At 42.6% G+C, this 22083-nt stretch overlaps 3 protein-coding genes across 3 annotated transcripts in view; 2 read left to right on the top strand and 1 right to left on the bottom strand.

Annotated features, from left to right (window-relative positions):
• Positions 1-128: 128 nt before the first annotated feature.
• On the top strand, positions 129-4373 carry LOC124268864. The gene has a single exon (XM_046703891.1). The coding sequence runs from the start codon at positions 366-368 to the stop codon at positions 4344-4346; it is 3981 nt and encodes a 1326-aa protein (XP_046559847.1). The 5' UTR covers positions 129-365; the 3' UTR covers positions 4347-4373.
• A 2777-nt stretch (positions 4374-7150) lies between these two features.
• On the bottom strand, positions 7151-14207 carry LOC124268863 (D-aminoacyl-tRNA deacylase-like). The gene is made up of 6 exons (XM_046703890.1): positions 13874-14207; positions 11643-11733; positions 10142-10244; positions 9372-9504; positions 7892-7977; positions 7151-7326 (listed from the first exon to the last, which is right to left on the bottom strand). Exons 1-6 carry the CDS (start codon positions 13914-13916, stop codon positions 7201-7203), a joined length of 582 nt encoding a protein of 193 aa, XP_046559846.1. The 5' UTR covers positions 13917-14207; the 3' UTR covers positions 7151-7200.
• A 201-nt stretch (positions 14208-14408) lies between these two features.
• The window catches only part of LOC124268862 (cilia- and flagella-associated protein 70-like), a 44126-nt gene continuing 36451 nt past the window's right edge, over positions 14409-22083 (top strand). The window contains 4 exon segments of the mRNA XM_046703889.1: positions 14409-14494; positions 15142-15229; positions 15837-16023; positions 16948-17046. Of these exon segments, the coding sequence (XP_046559845.1) occupies positions 15155-15229; positions 15837-16023; positions 16948-17046 (361 nt within the window). The 5' untranslated portion in view covers positions 14409-14494; positions 15142-15154.

Here is a 22083-nt window from a genome sequence, read left to right as displayed (position 1 = left end):
AAAGTCGCGCGCAGCGTATTCTGATTGCCGACAGCAGAAAAAGTTGCAGTGCCTGTATATTTTTCAGGCACAAAAAGAGTAATTTGGCCATGGTGTAAAAGTGCTATGTCGTGATAGTTATATTTTCACGGGCACGCCGTGGCTGTTTCTTACTGTTGATGCCATTGGTTAAAGAAATAAAGCCAATCGCATCTTGACAAACTAAACGATATCTTGATTGGGTAAGTTAACTCACGGTGTACCATAACGGCCAATCCACTAGTGTGTACGTGTGTCGTCACCAGATTGGTATGAAAAACGAAATGGGGAAGTTGCTGCTATGTTGGGCGATCGGACTCCGCGAATCGTGATCCTACAAAGTTACGATGGCTTCTAAACACATCAAATATCAACTACAGGCGTTTGAGAGGCTTCGGGAACTTCAAACTCAGGGTATTCTTTGTGATCTTGTACTAATGTCACACGATCAAGCGGAGTTCAAAGTTCACGCTTCAGTGATGGTGGCGGCTTGTGAGTCGTTCTATGGATTGTTGTGCGAGAGAGGAAGTCTGAAGAAAATCAGACTGAACAACGTTTGCGGTCATTCTCTTGGCTTGTTGATAAGGTTTATTTATGGGGAAAGTTTCCACAATCCGGCTGATATTCAGATTCTAGCTGAAACTCTTAGAAAACTTGGTATGAAACATTTGAACCAGTTTGTGGAAACATGTGGTCAAGACTTTGGTATCTTGGATAATAAAAAATGTGTAAGTGGAAACAAATCCAGCCAGTCTGGTATATCACATTCAAGGGATGTAAACTGTCAATCCCCAAAGAGGAAATTCCAGGGAGATAACTCATGTGGGAATGAATTAATGTACGTTAAATCAGAACCACTTTCTCCGACAGAAAATATTTCCAGCGAAGGGACAGGATTAGGAAATCTTGAAAAAGTGCAGGTAAAGTCAGAACCAATTGATACCAGTTACGAGGCAACCAGTTCCGTATGTGAAAGGGTTATGCATAGGAAGGAGGATTCAACTGAAACAAATGGTTCCCTTTTCCTGACAGATACATACACAGATTTGAGGCCAATGAGATTATATGTCAATGAAAAACATGTTGAAAACAATCACAAAAACATTTTTGAAAACAGATCTGGGAGTTCACAGGCAGAGGAATCTGGCGTATTGCAGGATTTAGTTAGTGACTGGAGGCGTTTACCAACTGAACATGTTGAACATAATCAAGGTTTCAATGGTGTCAAGTCTGAAATCAGCAGCATGGAGTGTCATAAGACTGTTAAACCTCTTGATAAAACAATTTCTGACTGTCAGGACCATCAGAAGGCAGAGGACAGTTTATTGCGTAAGAATATAACGGAACCTGATGATAGCAAGCGAGTACCAGTTTTCCTGAGGCAGATTGATGATCAAGGAAACTATGCAATCTTTCCTGTGTCTCCAGCAGACGGCGCTGGGCCATTGGTTTTGGATACCTCAAGTAAAATATCCAGAGGAGACAAAGATACTCAAACAGCAGAGAATACTGACATGCGTAAGAAAAGTAATATGTTAAATAATGACATTCCAAAACAAATCCCTACTCTGGTCAAATATCCTATAAATACAGTTCCAGGACCATGTCCTTCAACTCGGCCTGTTATGGTTAATCAGCCACAGATAGCATCAGGACATCAGATTATTCTTTCTCCAAATGGACATGTTATTGCTGCTGCCAACATGAATGTATCTTCGCTCTCTCTGGCAGGCACTTCCTGTTCTCCAGCAGCTCATAACAAGTGTGATTCATCACTGGAGAAATCAAAGCGCAAAGGTAGGCAGAAAGTTATTTGGCCAAGCAAACGGGGTAGGATTCGAGAAATTATTCCCAAAACACAGCTTCAGATTCAGAATGTTGTTAGCTTGAGTACAAACGTTTCTGAGCCATCACAAGATTGCGCAAGTAAGAGAATGAAGGAATATTTCCGCAAGTGCCAAGCTCTTGATCATGATGATTCAGTAGAAAACACAGAAGGGTGCCAAGAACCCTATTACCAACAGACTAAGGAGCATGGTGACGAGCGAACAGAGAATTGTAATGAGAAGACAGATAAATCAGTCTTTCGTCAAGTGGATTCTGCAAAGAGGAAATCTGGAGACTCAGGAGATTTTCACAGAGATTCAATGGCAAAGAAACTGAAAGAATTGAACATGTCAGATGAAGATGATGAAGAATATCTTGTCATTGATCTTAAGGATATCAAGAATCATTTGCCTCATGGTAAGGGGACCTCACTGAATGTTTCTGGGGATGATATATTTACAACAACTGGAATGAAAAGTAACAAGACTGATATTCCATCAAGTGATAAACCTTTCAGTGGTGTGATTAGTGTATCTGGCTGTACCTTAGAAGAGCTCTCACTACGAGATATTCCACATGGTATAGTGTTCCCTTCCAAAACAAAAACAAAGATTTACACTGGCAGGAAGCTGAATTTTTTTCACAGTGAAGAAGAAGCACCACCACAAAGAAAACGAACATTAGCCACTAAAATAACTTCTCAAAATCAGGCAAAGGCAATTATGTCTTTGAAATCAAAATGTCCCAACACTCAGTCACAAGTGGCTCCATGTGCTATACAGCCTGTCATGAAATCTGTGGACTGTTCCAAAGTTCCTAGCACTACCAACTCAGGAAAGGCAATTCCTATTGTGGTGGCATTAGCAAATGGGAAGACAGCAACTGTGATGGTGCCAGGGTACTCTCCTGACAACAAGTTGGAAGTGCCTTTGACGGCTCCGGTAGCAGCCCCACCTGACGCCAGACCGTCTGATCCTACACAGACCAGTTCTTTTTCTAATTCCCTTGTACAAAACCCAAAAGTATCCATGGCAAGCATGCCCAATCCTTCCAACAATGTCTTCACCTCAAGTGCACTTACTTCATCTCAGGTGATCCCTGGAATGCAGCAGATCCGTCTGCTGCAGCCACCTGCTCAGAGTGGATTTATTTCGCAAGTGATGTCAGGGGGTCAGACTCTGTCCAATTCAGTGCCTATAAGTGTGTCCGGCAGCAACCAAGCTGGTGGTATGCAGAACGTTCTCCAGCATGTGCAGGGTCAGACTCTGTCCAATTCAGTGCCAATAAGTGTGTCTGGCAGCAACCAAGCTGGTGGTATGCAGAACGTTCTCCAGCATGTGCAGGGTCAGACTCTGTCCAATTCAGTGCCTATAAGTGTGTCTGGCAGCAACCAAGCTGGTGGTATGCAGAACGTTCTCCAGCATATGCAGGGTCAGACTCTGTCCAATTCAGTGCCTATAAGTGTGTCTGGCAGCAACCAAGCTGGTGGTATGCAGAACGTTCTCCAGCATATGCAGGGTCAGACTCTGTCCAATTCAGTGCCTATAAGTGTGTCTGGCAGCAACCAAGCTGGTGGTATGCAGAACGTTCTCCAGCATATGCAGGGTCAGACTCTGTCCAATTCAGTGCCTATAAGTGTGTCTGGCAGCAACCAAGCTGGTGGTATGCAGAACGTTCTCCAGCATGTGCAGGGTCAGACTCTGTCCAACTCAGTGCCTATAAGTGTGTCTGGCAGCAACCAAGCTGGTGGTATGCAGAACGTTCTCCAGCATGTGCAAGGTCAGACTCTGTCCAACTCAGTGCCTATAAGTGTGTCCGGCAGCAACCAAGCTGGTGGTATGAAGACCATTCTCCAGCATGTACAGGGTCAGACTCTGTCCAATTCATTGCCTATAAGTGTGTCTGGCAGCAACCAAGCTGGTGGTATGCAGAACGTTCTCCAGCATGTCCAGCGACCAGTTTTACCAGGATCGACTGTTGTGCAAGGGGGGATTCAACAACAACAGCTTCTTGTTCCAAACTTGGCAATACAAAATTCGACTCTGTCTGTTCCAGCTCAGTATCTGGGGCAACAACCACAGATGCGTCTCCCAACCATTCCCTCCCCCTTTGCAATGAACAACCCTGCTATAATCTGTCAGCCTCAGCAGGTGCAGCAACTACCTGGGATTATACTCAGAGATGGTGTTGTATCCCAGAATGCTGTTCCTGTCATTGGAGCCAGTGGTTCAAGCTCCATACAGTGTACTACTCAAACTTCTGGCCATACTATTGTTGCCAACTGTGGGAGCTCCATGCAAAATAACACTCTGTTTTCTCAGTCAGTATCTCTTTCAGGTACCCAAATCAGTAACAGTGATGCTAAAGTGAAATGTGTTCAAGTGTATCCAAACATAAGCATTGGGAAGGGCAAGCATGTGCCCAAGCAGTTATGTCCAGCCAGTAAATGGAAACCGTCAGTTGGGAAACCAGTGACTCTCAAAGAAATAAGGCCAAAATAAAAGCTGAAATCAGCACTAGCCCAAGCAGACAGTTTTTTAACAGTGTTATTTTCTGAGGCAATCTGTTCTGCTCACTATAGTCTGTTTGCAGTGAAAACGTACCAATGAATTTCACTTTAAACAAAAAAGTAAATCAAATAAAGTGAAATTAAGATTGCGAATCCTCCTAATTTTACCTTGCCAATTAAACATTTAAATTTCAGAATTTTATTCAACTTAGGATAAAAGTTGTTTAACAGACTATCATAGATTCAAATCGCTATTATTGGTTTATATTACAAGGGAGTAAACACAGTAATTGGAACAGTGATACAAATGCACGTGCAGTACGTGATGAGCGTACGTGATGACCAACCCTGCTTGTTCTCGGTGTTTCATTTAATGTGCATACCCCCTTGTAATACAAACCAATAATAGCGATTTGAAACTATGATCGTTTGTCAAACAACTTATATCCTGTTGAATAAAATTCTGAGATTTAAATGTACAATTGGCAAGGTAAAATCATGAGGATTCGCATTCTAATTTCACTTTATTGATTTACGTTTTTGTTCAAAGTGAAATTCATCGGTACGTTTTCACTGCAAACAGACTATAGACAGTGTCTTTCAGCCTCAAGGGAAACTATTTTTAACTTCCATGCAAGAAATCATTGAAGTACAGATTTGTTTCAGTTGTCCATGCAGTGATTCACTACACTCTAGGCGACCTGTGACGGTCCGGGTTAGAATGTGCCTCCAGTAACCCATGCTTGTTGTAAGAGGCAACTAACGGATCGGGTGGTCAGGCTTGCTGACTCGGTTGACACATGTCATTGGTTCCCAATTGTGTAGATCGATGCTCATGCTGTTGATCACTGGTTTGTCTGGTCCAGACTCAATTATTTACAGACTGCCGCCATATAGCTGGAATATTGCTGAGTGTGGCATTAAGCAACAAACCATGGCAGAAAGTGCTCAGTGATGTAAGTGCTCCCTGCTGTACTTCCATATATATAAGACCTAGAATATACCACCATATTTTCTTTCATATAGTACGTTTTTCATAGAAGAGAGTGTCACAGAGGAAGTGGTAAATAATTCCCAAATGACTAACTTATACACATGTATTTTCAGAAGTATTTGTTTGTACAACAACTCGATCTCTAACATGTATTTATAAGTTGTTGTGTATGGTGTATGTTTCCTAAATCCCAGGTACTGTAATGAGTTGAGAAGCTCATGAATGTTTGATATTTCCTTTCATGTTTGCTGCATTAGTGGTGTGTGCCTCCTACCGCTGTCTTGGTGTGTAAACCGTCCTATGATTTTCGTATCGTTGACAAAGAGGATTGGTTATCTGTTTATAGATTCTAATTCTTGTGTATTTTCTCGATTAACAGGAATGGTTTATCTGGTAGTGCATTTGGTATTGCAGATGGTACCTTCTTTGAGAGGCATTTTAAAAGTTGTAAAGATGAAGGAAAACAAAGTTCTATTGATAATCAAGTTGTTCATTGCAATGAGTGCGTCGTTTGGTGGCGTAGGTACTAACACCGTTATCAAGTACTTTATTTCCCAAAACATAATTAAATAATGAGCCAAATCCCATTACCGAATTAGCGAAAACAGCAATGTGTGTTGTGGCCGCCATGGAAATTGGTCACATGACAGATGGTTTGATACAAAACAGATTACCGTGAAACGACTCGGAAAGAAATAATACAACAGTATTTTATTTATTCATTAAGATTTTATTCACCAGTACATCATGAACACTAACACTCAATCATCTCATTCACAACAACCCGGCTTGTTTGAAATCACAAAGAGCTTCATATACAGTATAAGTTAATTCGTCAAATCGTCAGAATTCGGAACATAAGACTGATGTGTTTTTCATCACTTCCGTGAGTAAACGGATTACTGTGTACTGGTATATCGCACAGATAGGGATTTCCTGTGAGTAAGCAATAAACGCCACCTGACAGGTTTAGCCACTCTGTTTGTTTTCACTGCTATTAGTGGCGGCCAAAGAGACAGCTGGCAGTTCCGGCAATTACTGTTTGCGCGAATAATTGACCGCGCGATGTAGTCTAAACTGTCAATTCCGCGAAAATTGCACCACGCGAAAATAAGTATGTTTACAGTAAGTGATGATCACTTGCTTGATAACGGTGTTAGTACCTACATCGAAACGTTGCACTCATTGCAATAAAGACGATAGTACCTTCTACATTATTTGTTATGAGAAAATGAACATAAAAGTAATGGTTCCTTTTCCTTCAAAAGTTCACAAAACAGATATTAACATGATTAAACATTTATGTTCAGGGAGTCTGTTGTGGCAGACAGTTAAGATTTGTCTGTATGAGAGCGAGTAGCGTCATCTCTCGATGACATCCTCTACTAACATTAAAGTAAGAGGTATGACCTTGAACCAACATTAGTACAGTGTAAGCATGATAACATGCATGCAGTCTGTAGTTTGTTTATCTTGTGAGGTTTCATCCATAGGGTTCCAAGTTTAGATGAAATATACCGGATACTATTAATCTGTACAACAAGCATAGCTTGTAGAGCAGTTCTCGTTGAGACTAATACCATTAGTGCTTTACCTTTTCCAAATGTGATATATAGATGACCAGTCCTCTTGTACAGGATGGAACTGGTGTGGAATTCAGAGTATTGAGTAACATTTTGTTGAATGGATATTACATGAAATTTTCAGCACATTGTATTTTATCCGAAAAAAGGTTGATTAAAATATTGATTGTATAATGTCTGTTTTGGTTGTTTGTAAATGCTTAATAAGAAAGTTCCACACATGTATAAAATGTTTATGTACAAACAAGACAACTAGTACAGTGAGGAGATCACGTGAGTCCGGATGCTGCTGTGGAACTCTGAGATTCACATGGGGAGGAGTCGGCAGCTTCATCAGAGTTGACCTTGCTGGGTGACTGCTTCGATGCTTGCTTGTCAGCTTTCTTCACATCGTTCTGGAAGTGCATGGAATAACTTTGTAAGTGTGGAGTATTTCTGTAAATCACTAGTATTTCCATAAGAGAGTGGTGTAATTCTGAAAGTACATGGAGTAAACTAACTGATATCATATCTTAGACACTGCTGCTGCTAAACATAGATCTGAGGACATTCCACATGTCGTTGAGTGAGTGAGTTTAGTCTTACGCCGCACTCAGCAATATTCCAGCTATATGGCGGCGGTCTGTAAATAATGGGAGTCTGGACCAGACAACCCAGTGATCAACAGCATGAGCATAGACCTGCCCAATTGGGAACCGATGACATGCGTCAACCAAGTCATATCGGTGTGAAATATTCCATTGTTAACAGACTGAGCAGCAATGAAAATGAATTTGACAAATGATTTTTCTTGCTCAAGAATAGATAAGTAACCAAACTGATTATATAAATTAGCTGAAAGACTGAACTGTAACAAACATAACGTATGTTTGGCAACAATCAGATGTGATTTACAACTGTGATCTGAAATTCCCTGCATATCAACACTTAAAAGACGATCTGGAGACCCCAAAGACTTACTGGTCCTGCTGGAACACACTCCAGTGGTATGGTCACCGGGCCATCATTCTGTAGATTCACCTGCATGTAGGCACCAAATTTACCATCTGAAATACAACAATGAAGTACACACTAGATTGATCAGCTGCCATGCTTCTGTACATGTATGTTTAATGGGAAACAATAATAAATCATATGATTGTTATATTTGTATTTATTCCACACTAACCAATATTCTAACTAAACCATGGCAGCCTGTAAATGTAAATCTGGACCAGATTATCCAGTGACTGGTATTGTAGACAGTGATCTATGTCATCAACCGAGTCACTGAGCCCGGACCTCTGAAGTCACCCGGTGACCAGCAAAGCCAGCTCGTGAAGGGTTTTAACCAGGAATCCCGACAGACGGTAAATATTGTGCTGTGTGGAACTCCTCGCAACACACCAGTGCAGGAATGACTGAGTGAGTGTGTTTACTTTTACACTGCAATAGTGCACTCTGTGACCCTCTCTTCTATGAATATCGTAATATATGAAAGAAAATATGGTGGTATATTCTATGTCTTTTATATTCGGAAGTACAGCAGGGAGCACTTACATCACTGAGCACTTTCTGCCATGGTTTGTTGGTCAATGCCACACTCAGCAATATTCCAGCTATATGGTGGCATATGTAAATAATAGTGTCTGGACCAGACAATCCAGTGATTAACATCATGAACATCGATCTATGACAAGCATGGGTTACTGACTTTCTGACATGAATTCAGTAGACCACCTCAACGTGTTATTACATTTCATACATTCTCATTTTACTAGTGACAAGTACCCCTAGAGTGTAGTGAGTGAGTGAGTTTAGTTTACGCCGCACTCAGCAATATTCCAGCTATATGACGGCGGTCTGTAAATAATCGAGTCTGGACATGATAATCCAGTGATCAACAGCATAAGCATCGATCTGCGCAAATGGGAACCGATGACATGTGTCAACCAAGTCAGCGAGCCTTACCACCCGATCCCGTTAGTCGCCTCTTACGACAAGCATGGGTTACTGAAGATCAATATTCTAACCCGGACCTTCACAGGTGTCTTGAATGACTGAGTGAGCATGGTGTTTTACTGCTCTTTCTGCAGCATGTTGTCAGCAAAACACACAAGTATTGACTTCACACACTGCACCAGTGAATATGCTGTGACCATTTACTTGAATCATCTACAAGACCATGTACTTGAATCGTCTATGTATAGCTGGAATATTGCTTACTGTGGCGTTAAACAACGCAATTGTCTATGTGACCTTGTACTATAATCATGTTTGTAACCATGTACTTGAATCACCTTTGTGACCATGTACTTGAATCACCTTTGTGACCATGTACTTGAATCATCTGTGTGACCATGTACTTGAATCACCTTTGTGACCATGTACTTGAATCATCTGTGTGAACATGTACCTGCATTGTCTACCTGACCATGTACTTGAATTGTCTAGTGTCTACCTTGTATCTTGTTGGGGGAATATGCAGCTCCCAGCTGCCTGAGGAACTCTTGGTACATCTGCTGGGACAGGTCGGGGCCCATTGCCTCGTGGAAGTCCGGCTTGTTCCCCTTCAGGGTCACACACAGGGTGAACTGCTCAGATACACAAGTTGTAGCATGTCAGTGTATTTGCATTGTCCGCCTCATTTTCACTGAATTTCAGACTAATTGACCAAGAACACTAATTGCACAACACACCTGGATATCACACAACACCTGGATATCACACAACACACCTGGATATCACACAATACACCTGGATATCACACAACACCCATAGATATTACACAACACCTGGATATCACACAATACACCTGGATATCACACAACACCTGGATATCACAGAACTCACCTGGATATCACAGAACTCACCTGGATATCACACAACACCCTGGATATCACACAATACACCTGGATATCACACAACTCGCATAGATATTACACAACACACCTGGATATCACACAATACTCAACACCTGGATATCACACAACACCCCTGGATATCACACAACTCATAGATATTACACAACACCTGGATATCACACAACACACCTGGATATCACACAACTCACATAGATATTACACAACACCTGGATATCACACAACTCATAGATATTACACAACACCTGGATATCACACAACACACCTGGATACCACACAACACACAGTGACATACACCAGCTCACCAGTAAATAACATAACTTACCAAGGATATCATACAGTAACTCACCTGGCTTACACAAAGCACCTCAAACTGTTTGTCCATTACATTCTTGGCCCAGCGCTTTCCACTGTCATCATCAAACAGACGCAAGTTCAGAACCTTTCGAACTCTGTAAGTGGATATATTCAAGATAGATCACAGTGTCAGCATTTTAATTGTGTCAGCAGCTGAATAATACACATAATGAAGCTGGACCACACATCACTAATCACTACAAGACATACAGAACAATTGTCACTAGCTCAAGACATACGGAACACTTGTCACTAATCACTACCTCAAGACATACAGAACAATTGTAAAACTAGCTCAAGACATATGGAACACTTATCACTAATCACTACCTCAAGACATACAGACCAATTGTCACTAGCTCAAGACATACGGAACACTTGTCACTAATCACTACCTCAAGACATACAGAACATTTGTCACTAGCTCAAGACACTAAACACTTGTCACTAATCACTACCTCAAGACATACAGAACACTTGTCACTAATCACTACCTCAAGACATACAGAACATTTGTCACTAGCTCAAGACATACGGAACACTTGTCACTAATCACTACCTCAAGACATACAGAACATTAATCACTACCTCAAGACATACAGAACATTTGTAGCTTAACTACCTCAAGACATACAGAACATTTGTAAAACTACCTCAAGACATACAGAACACTTGTCCTAGACTCAGAAGGAACACTTGTCACTAATCACTACCTCAAGACATACAGAATATTTGTCACTAGTCACTGTAAAACTAGCTCAAGACCTCAAGACATACAGAATATTTGTCACTAGTCACTACCTCAAGACATACAATGAGTGAGTGAGTGAGTGAGTATGGTTTTACGCAACTTTTACCAATATTCCAGCAATATTATGACGGGGAACACCAGAAATGGGCTTTACATATTATACCCATGTGGGGAATTAAAGACATACAGAACAATTGTCACCAGCTCAAGGCATATGGAACACTTGTCTCTAGTCATTAACTCAAGACATACAGAACAATTGTCAGTAGCTCAGGGCATATGGAACACTTGTCACTAGTCACAACCTCAAGACATACAGAACATTTGTAAAACTAGTTCATGACATACGGAACACTTGTCACTAGTGACTACCTCAAGACATACAGAACAATTGTCAGTAGCTCAAGACATATGGAACACTTGTCACTAATCACTACCTCAAGACATACAGAACATTTGTCACTACCTCAAGACATACAGAACATTTGTCACTAGCTCAAGACATACAGAACATTTGTCACTAGCTCAAGACATATTGTACACTAGTCAGTAATCACTACCTCAAGACATACAGAACAATTGTCACGCGAGTTCAAGGCATATGGAACACTTGCCACTAGTCACTACCTCAAGACATACAGAACACTTCACTGGGTCCTGCCATACAGAACGCTTGTAATTAGCCACTACGAAACAGAAAACATCAAGTTAATTCACATCTATGTGTATCAAAGTGACTGACATGTATTCCATCTCCTTCTGGGTGTCGTATCTCGAGATTCCGACCAGCACACAAAGGCCTCTTCCTATGGATCCAACCACTTCATCACCAACTGGAATAGACGAGGATTTTTTTCAACTAGCTGATAAATACAAACCTAAAAAATCATATTAAATATCTGTTAAATACTGATTTTATTCAGCACCCTAAAGGTCATAACCCTCCATTTCAATGTGTTTTGTACCATCACAGGACACATAAATGGCTTCAAGTATGGATGCGATATTCACATCATACTCCATCCTGTTCTAATTATACCTTTAACATTTAATGGTCTTATTGATCAGCAGAAGTAGAAGGTCTTTACCAGAAATTTACACAAACTTGTACATTACTGCTACATTTTCAGTGGCCACTCTGCCTTAAATTGGGATGTCAGAGGATATTTCACCAAATTATCACTTGAACAACTTGGAGACAGTTCTATGGATATACAATACATGTGTAACGACCATAATATTTCAGAGTCTCGTGTTGGGATTCAAACCACAGAGCTTCTGATCCAAAATCAGACGCCTTGTCCACTTGACCAAAGCGGTTAACCCCGTCAGCAAGCTAACATGGTAAGGATGTCATCTGTGGGATGACACCACACCCTGCTACACTGACAAGGTAAGGATGTCATCTGTGGAATGACTCCACACCCTGCTACACTGACAAGGTAAGGATGGCATCTGTGGGATGACTCCACACCCTGCTACACTGACATGGTAAGGATGTCATCTGTGCGATGACTCCACACCCTGCTACACTGACAAGGTAAGGACATGATCTGTGGGATGACTCCACACCCTGCTACACTGACAAGGTAAGGATGGCATCTGTGGGATGACTCCACACCCTGCTACACTGACAAGGTAAGGATGACATCTGTGGGATGACTCCACACCCTGCTACACTGACAAGGTAAGGATGGCATCTGTGGGATGACTCCACACCCTGCTACACTGACAAGGTAAGGATGGCATCTGTGGAATGACTCCACACCCTGCTACACTGACAAGGTAAGGATGGCATCTGTGGGATGACTCCACACCCTGCTACACTGACAAGGTAAGGATGTCATCTGTGGGATGACTCCACACACCCTGCTACACTGACAAGGTAAGGATGTCATCTGTGGGATGACTCCACACCCTGCTACACTGACAAGGTAAGGATGGCATCTGTGGGATGACTCCACACCCTGCTACACTGACAAGGTAAGGATGGCATCTGTGGGATGACTCCACACCCTGCTACACTGACAAGGTAAGGATGGCATCTGTGGGATGACTCCACACCCTGCTACACTGACAAGGTAAGGATGGCATCTGTGGGATGACTCCACACCCTGCTACACTGACAAGGTAAGGATGGCATCTGTGGGATGACTCCACACCCTGCTACACTGACAAGGTAAGGATGGCATCTGTGGGATGACTCCACACCCTGCTACACTGACAAGGTAAGGATGGCATCTGTGGGATGACTCCACACCCTGCTACACTGACAAGGTAAGGATGGCATCTGTGGAATGACTCCACACCCTGCTACACTGACAAGGTAAGGATGGCATCTGTGGGATGACTCCACACCCTGCTACACTGACAAGGTAAGGATGGCATCTGTGGAATGACTCCACACCCTGCTACACTGACAAGGTAAGGATGGCATCTGTGGGATGACTCCACACCCTGCTACATATGCAATGTTTCGGTGTAGATGATAATACTGTTAACATGGTTAACACTCACTTGATAACAGTGTTGGCACCTAGTAAAAATCCAGTTGGGCCAGTAAATCTCCACAGTCACTGGCTCGACTGACTAGTGAATTTTCATGGGGTCATTTTGTAAATACATGTATATCACTCTCTCTGAATTGTTAAGTTATAATACACTTTTAAATCAATCAATTTTATGGCCTGATAAAAATTGTTCATCATATTAGCAGCTTAATGATGAAAAACCCGTGTCTACATTTAAATTTCGGGCCAGTGAATAATTTTGTGGGCTAGTAACTTACAGGCATAGCTAGCCCGTCTGGCTAGCACAATTTGGAAACTATTTCGCACATTGCACCAGTGTGTCATTGCCAAGACTTCGGCATGTTAATAGTCACGACAAATCACAATCATAATATCATAACCGCTGTTCGAAAACTGGACACGCCCACTCGACAATGTCCATTCTGAGCTCTTACGGTAATACCTGTCACGCTTGCTTTCATTACTCTCTGGATGATGGCCTTCATGACTGGTTTAGCAAATCGGCCTCCTAGCTCTCAAACTCAAAGAGATCTCGTCATCACATATATCACATAAAACTAAAACGAGCATGACAGCCGGCGAGAGTTACTCCCCTTGGTCAGTCAGAAACGATATAATGTACTCGTATCCATATTCCCTGAAAAATACTCTCAGGCACTGCTAAGAGACAGGGACATTTCTCTCTATCTTATTCTACATCGAGTCCTTCAAAAGAAATTCTCAAAACTCAAATTACGACAATCGTGATAGCAGGAGTTAAAACTCCGCACAGCGATAGCCTGTTCACGGAGACGTTAATAGATACTTTCATGGTGATACCGGGAAGGTAACAAATACGTCACGCGCTGGGGTTGAGTTTGTAACGAAGGGACATAACTCTTTGTACTAGTTTACGGAAGTGGATGGTTTGGGCGGAAACGCGCGTGTAGCTGTACAGTCGCTTAGTAACTACGGAAGCTCGCTTCTCGAGAGAATATAGTCGAGTTGGGTATGTTTTGGTTGTTTGGTTCTTCCCTCTGAAACAACGCTGAACGTATTTATCAGACGTTCTTCAAACATTCAGGTGGTACAGTAAATGTGTCTTATGTTATAAGTGAACCTGCAAAACGTAAATGAGAATGCTTTCATTCATAGCATCGTAGAACATGAAATCACATGCCGTTTGATGAGAAGCTAATATTTTTCTTGTAGGTTTTACAACGTTGTTTGTATTTTGTTTGCTAGACCATTCACTCTCCACTCTCCCATATTTTCTATGTACGTAGATTCTGTTAAGAAAAAGTAGTTTCTCTTGTAGTTTTTTATTAGATTGATGTATGTGCTCATTTAGCTCGAAATAATCGTTTTTCAACCTGAGTAAATAAATTGATGCTGGAATTTATTAGTTATATGATTCTAGTGCAACCTACTCAGTTCATCAGGCATGTGAATAATCAGTCTTAGACAATTGCCAAAGTGCTGTATTATTTCTGAAGCCATGTGCACTTCTGTTATAACAAGGTGTGTTGTGACACACAGACATTGTAAGCACTTATGCTGTTGCTGGTCTTTAAGAGATATAGTTGTCATGTATAATTAAGTTAGTGAGAGGTTTTACAGTTGTTCATTTGACTAAACAATGAATGTTTTCTTCAGTGTCTGAAAATCCATGATAAGATGATACATTGCTCATTTAAAATCTGTTACTTATTGCTATTCTTTGGTTTTCAGCATAGATAACAAAATGGGTGAGCCTGAACCACCTCACATTCGGCCCCCAGAGCCGATCACGATTGCTGTGCACAGGGCAAGGAATCTGGTGAGTGTTGGATAATATGTCAGCATTGCTAGTATCTATGATGTACAATGTAGGCTAGCATGTGCTTGTTCAACAGAATATTATGTTTTCCAGTACCAGACAATTTTGGAGACTCAAGATAGATAAACATATCATTATCATCCTGACGATACAGTATAGAAAAGTGTTTATTATTGTATCAAAAATTGGGCTGTATCCTGTATTACTGAGGTAAGTAGTCTGACTCATAGTCAATGAGTTGTATTACTGTTCCTCCTACACCAGCCCTTACTGTAAGACAAAAGCCAAAATGAACCAGGTGTAGATATGCTGAATCTTCACTGGGGCTCCTTTCAAATGGGTTTGTTTGTTTCTATTACACTGTATATTTTCAGAAACTAAGTGTCATCTTAAGCAGAATGTGTTGTAGACAAGTAATTGTTGGATGCATCATTTGTATTGAAACAATTTGTGTTCAAAATGAACTGAAGAAGTGAAGCACTACACAAATATAAATTGCTTTCCCTAAGATAGTATAGAGTGAGGACATTCTGGTTCTCTGAATGCTAATGTGTTGATGCATGTGGACTGTAGCAGATGTCATCACGTAATGATGTTTGTTACAAAGAAGGGACAGAAGGGAGAGACGGTGAATGCCATGATTAAAGTGGAGTTTGGAGAGAAGAGTTTAGGAGAATCTCCCAAAGTTGACTGTACAGCCGATACCCCAGCAGAATTCAACTACAATGCCACTCTCAACTGTACATACGAAGACCCGGTAGTGTTGGATGAGATAGCACACAAGCCTATTGTCTGTAAGTGGGTCGTATAGTCCTTGTCATCATGTCATGTGACTGAAACCACTCACTGATTCTAGAAATTTGCCTTTGCATGTGAATATTACAGGTACAAATAGGGCACTTTTGTACATGCATATGTGATTCAAGTCATCATTCAGAAATTCTCTTGTAGTATATCATCAGACTAGAAATTTATTATCTTCTTGAAGCGTCCTGTGGGGACTTGGGTTAGAGTTGGTCTCAAGCCGTTGCTCGTTGTAAGAGGCCACTATTCTGGATTGGGTGGTCTGTCTGTGATTTGTTTGCATGTCTTATTCATTGTACCCAACTAGGATGATGTGTATAATATCAACCACTGGTTTGTCTTGCACGGCAATTGGTAGTGGCAATATTGCTGACTCAGTTTCCTGCAAGTAAACTATAAGTCGATGTAGTTTAAATATATATGTATATAATTACATACAAAGAGGACAAAAGTATATATGTAAGCCAGTCAAATAGTAGGCTTACTTTCACTGTTAAGATATCCTGAAAAATCCACCAATCTGAATTTGTATGTAAATCATTGAATGTTTGGACAGTCTTCATAATTTGTTGTTTTGAGTAAAAATATATCCCTCATCCTTTTCAGGATTCATTGTTTGTATTACCAGGTTGTTGTGATGCTCGTCCAGTTTTCATGTTTTGCACCCAAGTTGTGTGCTCTGCATGAGTCCCAAGTAACTTGATGTTGTGTAACACAAATAATGTTTAATATCATAAACAATGCAGACTGTATCATTGAGATCTGGGTTAGAATAGGTCTTCAGCAACCCGACTAACAGGCTCAGGGGTCAGGTGGGCTGACTTGGGTGATACAATGGGGTGTGTTAGTGTGAGGTAGTGTGATGATGTATGTTAGATTTAAATGGCCTCAGTACTTGACTGTCTCTCCACCAGTGACGGTGATCGAGGTCCTACCCAAGGAGAGGAAACAGAAGGAGGAGAAGACCATTCTGCTGGGCCAGTGCACTGTGGACCTCCTGCCGCTTGTCAAAGGTGGGATCCAGTTCTACTCGAAACACAGAGCGTCCAGTGTCTATTGTTCTTGTGCCATGTTAATAAACAACAACTAGAATGTGTAGACCTTGCATTAGCTACATCTGTAGGTGGAGAGCTGGGCAGCAGTGGAACTGTCAGTACTTATACCTTTCTATGGATGTCCCTGGGCTCTACCTTGCAGGGACTCTGCAACATATAAATACACCTCAATTCTAATTGCTATTATGATACTACCCATCAAAAGTTTATACTCACTGAAAGCACTTACCATGTGTTATGTCATCACGACATGGCTGAAATACTGCCGATGTGATGTTAAATATTAACTCACTCACTCACTACTACATGTTATGCATATAAAATGGTTACATTGAAGATGAAATTCTCCAACTTGGGGGGAATCACCTGCAAACCTTAAGCAGATCAATTGCATGATCCTCATGCATCAAATTGCTGAAAAGCATGTACCATTAACCTGCATGTGAACAGCTGCATATTTGTATTAAGTTTGATTAAGAATTCGCCATTCTTTTCCAGAAGAAGTCCTTCTTGGGGTACATATAAGCATTAAAATGTCCATGTTAATTACCTACGACAGTTGTAACAATATTTCAATAAAATATTTTACAAAACAAAAAAACTCATTTTTGTCTTGTGAGACCACCCCTACAACCAAGAGCGGTAACTCTGGCTGCTTACCTCATACCTCACTTTTCATGCTGTCATTCAACCAGAACAGACGTGCGTGGTCCTATCAAAGTTGTCTTCATCCTTACCTGAGATACTGACAGATGAGTGAGAAAGAGTCAAATACTGTATGTGTGGTTCCTTTCTTTACGCACGGGCGTCAGTTGGAATCTATTCATGACTTTTTTCATTTATATATTGTTGTAACTTTGACAGCGTTCTCACTGTTTCCAGCCATGTGGCAGGCAAGATGGCGGATTGCGTGGTCAATTTTTCCCTTCTACAGGTTATGGTAGCCGTTGTAGTAGGGTTGTACTGTATATATATTTCAATATGTGTGCTAGGCTTGCCTAAATTCCTTCCTTTCAGTGAATTTATGGTAGGTTACAGTTGAATAATATTGTAGCATGTTCGTTTCGTATCGCTCGCAATTTTGCTCTTCACTATATGTACACATGTATGCTTGGCTGTTGTTTGCTTTATGCTAGTATCTTAATGTCTTTAGCTTTAGCTGTTAAATAACGCCCATGCGCTGATTTTTTCTGTGTATATTGTGTGCATATTCCATGCTGTTGGGGACATTTGGGGACAGGAGCCTCCATCTGAAAATGCAAAAAAGAAGAGTTCCTCTTCTAGTTCTGTGCCAGTATCTGGTGATACGGTGCCCAAACAGGCGAAGGGTGTGGACTCTAACGTCCCAGGCACCTTCCCCTCCCAATGTTCCCATCTCTGCACCATTATCACTTCGGATTTATTGAAGAATCAAATGTCATCTGTCAAATCCCTTATCATGTCCAGTCTCCGCGAGGAGATTGGCGTCCGTCCAGGTGCTGGGGCTTGTTCAGCTCTTGCGGCAGGTAGTGTTCCCAACCTTGGCTCCGGCCCTGGTGTGGGAATTTCTGCCGGGGTTGCATCTGCTCCGAGTACCGACTCAGTCGCTGGCCACCCATTCGCTACTGCATCCAATCCCGGTCCGAGCCTCGGCTCTGGGTCCGGTTCGTTGGTCGATGCCGGCACCCCGGGTTTTGTGCTGGTGGCTTCTTGTTGGGCCCAGACAAGCAGGCGGAACACTGCCGACATCTGGAATCCATTGCCTCGTGCCCGACATCCCAGTGGGTGGCCGACTATCTTTATTCCTGCCGAAATGGGAAAAGTCGCTTCGAATCCCTGGGTCCTGTCCAGACTCAGGGAAGGCCACATGCCACAGTGGAAGCGAGGGCCACCTCCCTTTTCTGTGATCCACTCTGCTGCTGGTTGCTCTGGAAAAAAGCAGAGATGCTCCGTGCCGAGGTCCAGTCATTACTGGACAAGGCAGCCATGGAGATGTGGTTCCGGCGGGACAGGAAGAAGTGGCTTACTACTCGACATGTTTCCTAGTCACCAAAAAGGACGGAGGGTTCAGACCTATTCTAAATCTAAGAGGTCTGAACGACATGATAGAGGTACCGTCCTTCAAGATGGAGACACTGCGCTCAGTGATCTCAACTGTGGAGAAGGGGATTGGCTCACGTTAGTTGACCTCAAAGACGCGTACCTTCATATCCCAATGCACCCCGATTTCAGGAAATACCTAAGGTTTTCCTTCGCCGGGAAGTGCTATCAGTTTTGTGTGCTCCCCTTCGGCATCTCCACGGTGCCAAGGGTGTTCACCAAACTAATGCTAATTCCAGCGCGGGTTACCAGGTGACAGGGAAGGTGTTGTCACCCGTACCTAGACGACTGGCTTCTACGAACACTTGCCACTCACTTGAGTCGAGTTGCAACACTTTCTGTGATGAGTATAATCACCAAGTTGGGCTGGATTATCAATCTCAAGAAAAGAACTGTTTTTTACACAGGATCTGGTGTTCTTGGGAGCAAGATTCAAGACAGCGAGAGGCACCAAAGTTCAGGGAGTTGTGTTACAATTTCTCGAGTCACCCGGGGCCTCAGCTCGGACTTGGCTCCAGTTGCTAGGCACCATGGCAGCGACAGCTCGAATGTGGTCTCACTCACAGACTTACGAGATGAAATACCTAAGGAGCTTCTGATTCCTCATTTGGGTGGTGGAAATTGGCAGGGAATTTATCAAGGGCGATCCCCTTGGACATCCCTATGCCAGAACTCTTGATTCACTCACAGGGTGAGGGAGGCGTTCTGGGTGACCTCACAGTCACAGTCTCGGGCCTGTGGTCACAGAGCGAGGCACAACTGCACATCAATGTGCTAGAATTGAGAGCAGTCCGGTTAGTGTTCGAATGCTTCCTGGAGCAGGTTCGAAGCCGTGGTTCGTCTAGAGATGGACAATTCAAACGGCGATGACCTATATCCTGAAGCAGGGTGGTACGGTTTCTCCGACACTCCTGCTGGAGGCATGGCAGTTTCTGCTGTGGTGTGACCAGTTCGACATTTGGGTGATGCCTGTTTATCTCCTCGGGGTAGACAACGTTCGAGCAGATGCACTCTCTTCACGTCTTCTAGCCCCACACGAGTGGATGCTCAGTCGGGAGATATTCGGGACTATCGCCCGGTTGTTCGGGTCATTCCAGGTGGATCCGAGAGCAATCGCCTCAGACGCTTTCCAGCTCGATTGGATGGACAGGGTTCTGTGGACGTTCCTGCCACTACCCCTGATTCCCAAGGTCCTCTCGCAGCTTGTGCTTCTTGACCTCTTTGGTCGGCTCAAAGCTGGTTTCCGGCAATCATCAGGTTTCTGGCTCAGCCTCCTGTACTATTACCCTTTCGACCGGATCTACTATCCCAGAACGGAGCGCCACATCCGAATCCCAGGATTCAGTGGGTAACTTGGCCACTGTCCGGAATTGCCTCCAAGCGAGCAGAATTCCTGCACAAGTTGCAGACACAATTCTGGTTTTGCGGAGGGATTCGACAAACGTTCAATATGAGGATAGATGGGCCTGTTATATGTACTGGTGTGTCAGCAGAGGGGTTCTCGACCCCTTTTCTTCAGACCCACTTCAGTTGAAGTGCAGTCTCGGTTAGAGGCCGGCCTAGCTGCGTCTCCTATCCGTGGCTACTCCACGACAATTTCTGCCTTCCATATACCTGGAAGTATATTCCATAACGTTATTCCATAATGCCGCCTATTGAACTACCAGCTTTCACTCAGCCTCCATCGTCCGGTACCTCTCTTCGACGTGGTCACGTCTTAGATGTCCCTAAGACTCTCAAGGCTTATATCAAATGAACAACTGCTCTCTGGAAGGATAAGTAACTGTTCTGCTGTTATGGCGATGGTAAGGCTGGTCTTCTGGCGAACAAGCAGACCATATCTAGGTGGCTTGTCTCTGCCATTTGTATGGGCTACATTAACAAAGGGTAAACTCCACCTGAAGGGTTAAAAGCTCATTCGGTTAGGGCAGTGGCCACATCAAAGGTGTATGCCATGGCCCTGCCCATTGAGGAGATCTGCTAAGTATCATCTGTCATTACCAACTGGACAAACACTCACGGGAGCGTGCTCAGTTTGGCCAGACAGTTCTCCACAGTTGACTTTCTAGCCGAATGAGCTTTTGAGGTTATACTTGTTTTACTTACTGGTGTCGGGCTATGAAAATAAACCAATTTTTATGTGGTATTATATTGGTGGCGGCTTTTGCCTGTTTTATTGGCTATGGTTTGGGTACATGTGTTGAATATGTTTGGACTTGAACCATACATTCCTTCCCATTTCGAAGGTTGAGGGGTGGGACTATGACTTAGCCAATCGCATATAAGCTAGGCCCCTTCTGCCCTATTCTTGCCACTCCCGCCTGATTGACATCTGCGGTCCGGTGACTCAGTAAGTGTGTTTCTCTCTAACTCAGCTTCGGTTATGACTTTGATTGAACACAGGTAAATGATAGCCAGACAGAATGCCACTCCCGACAATCTTTGGGAGTCTGCCTCATGCTTATGTGTACCCCAGGGAGGACTTCTTCTGAAAAAGAATTATACAAACCTATAGAGGTTATGAATTCTTTGAAGAAAGCCCTCCTTCGGGTACAGCCACCCACCTCCCCACTTTATTGAAATATTGTTCTGTCTGATACATTCAGCATGAAAACTGAGGTACGAGGTAAGCAGCCAGAGTTACCGCTCTTGTCTGTAGGGGGCCCTGTGGGGCCCCGTTAGGGGTGGTCTCACAAGACAAAAGCGACTTTTTTGTTTTGTATAATATTTTATTGAAATATTGTTACAACTGTCATAGGTAATTAAAATGGACACTTTAATGCTTATATGTACCCCAAGGAGGACTTTCTTCAAAGAATTCATAACCTCTACAGGTTTGTATAAATTTTCACTGAGTTCAATCATTTGTTGAACTCATGACAATAGTCTTTTCAACATTACAAATTTGTATTACAA

The sequence above is a fragment of the Haliotis rubra genome, unplaced genomic scaffold (genome assembly GCF_003918875.1).
Source record: "Haliotis rubra isolate DU_JTF1 unplaced genomic scaffold, ASM391887v1 Scf140, whole genome shotgun sequence".
Taxonomy (NCBI): domain Eukaryota; kingdom Metazoa; phylum Mollusca; class Gastropoda; order Lepetellida; family Haliotidae; genus Haliotis; species Haliotis rubra.
This window is presented reverse-complemented; position numbering and strand designations above follow the sequence as displayed.

What these genes read in the sequence shown, in the direction of transcription:
- LOC124268864 (XM_046703891.1), top strand. Translation starts at nt 366, where the DNA reads ATGGCTTCTAAACACATCAAATATCAACTACAGGCGTTTGAGAGGCTT.
- LOC124268863 (XM_046703890.1), bottom strand. Translation starts at nt 13,916, where the DNA reads ATGAAGGCCATCATCCAGAGAGTAATGAAAGCAAGCGTGACAG. An exon ending in AATGAAAGCAAGCGTGACAG is followed by an intron (nt 11,734 to 13,873) that starts GTATTACCGTAA and finishes CGTCTATTCCAG; the next exon opens with TTGGTGATGAAGTGGTTGGA. An exon ending in AGTGTGTTCCAGCAGGACCA is followed by an intron (nt 7,327 to 7,891) that starts GTAAGTCTTTGG and finishes ATGCACTTCCAG; the next exon opens with AACGATGTGAAGAAAGCTGA.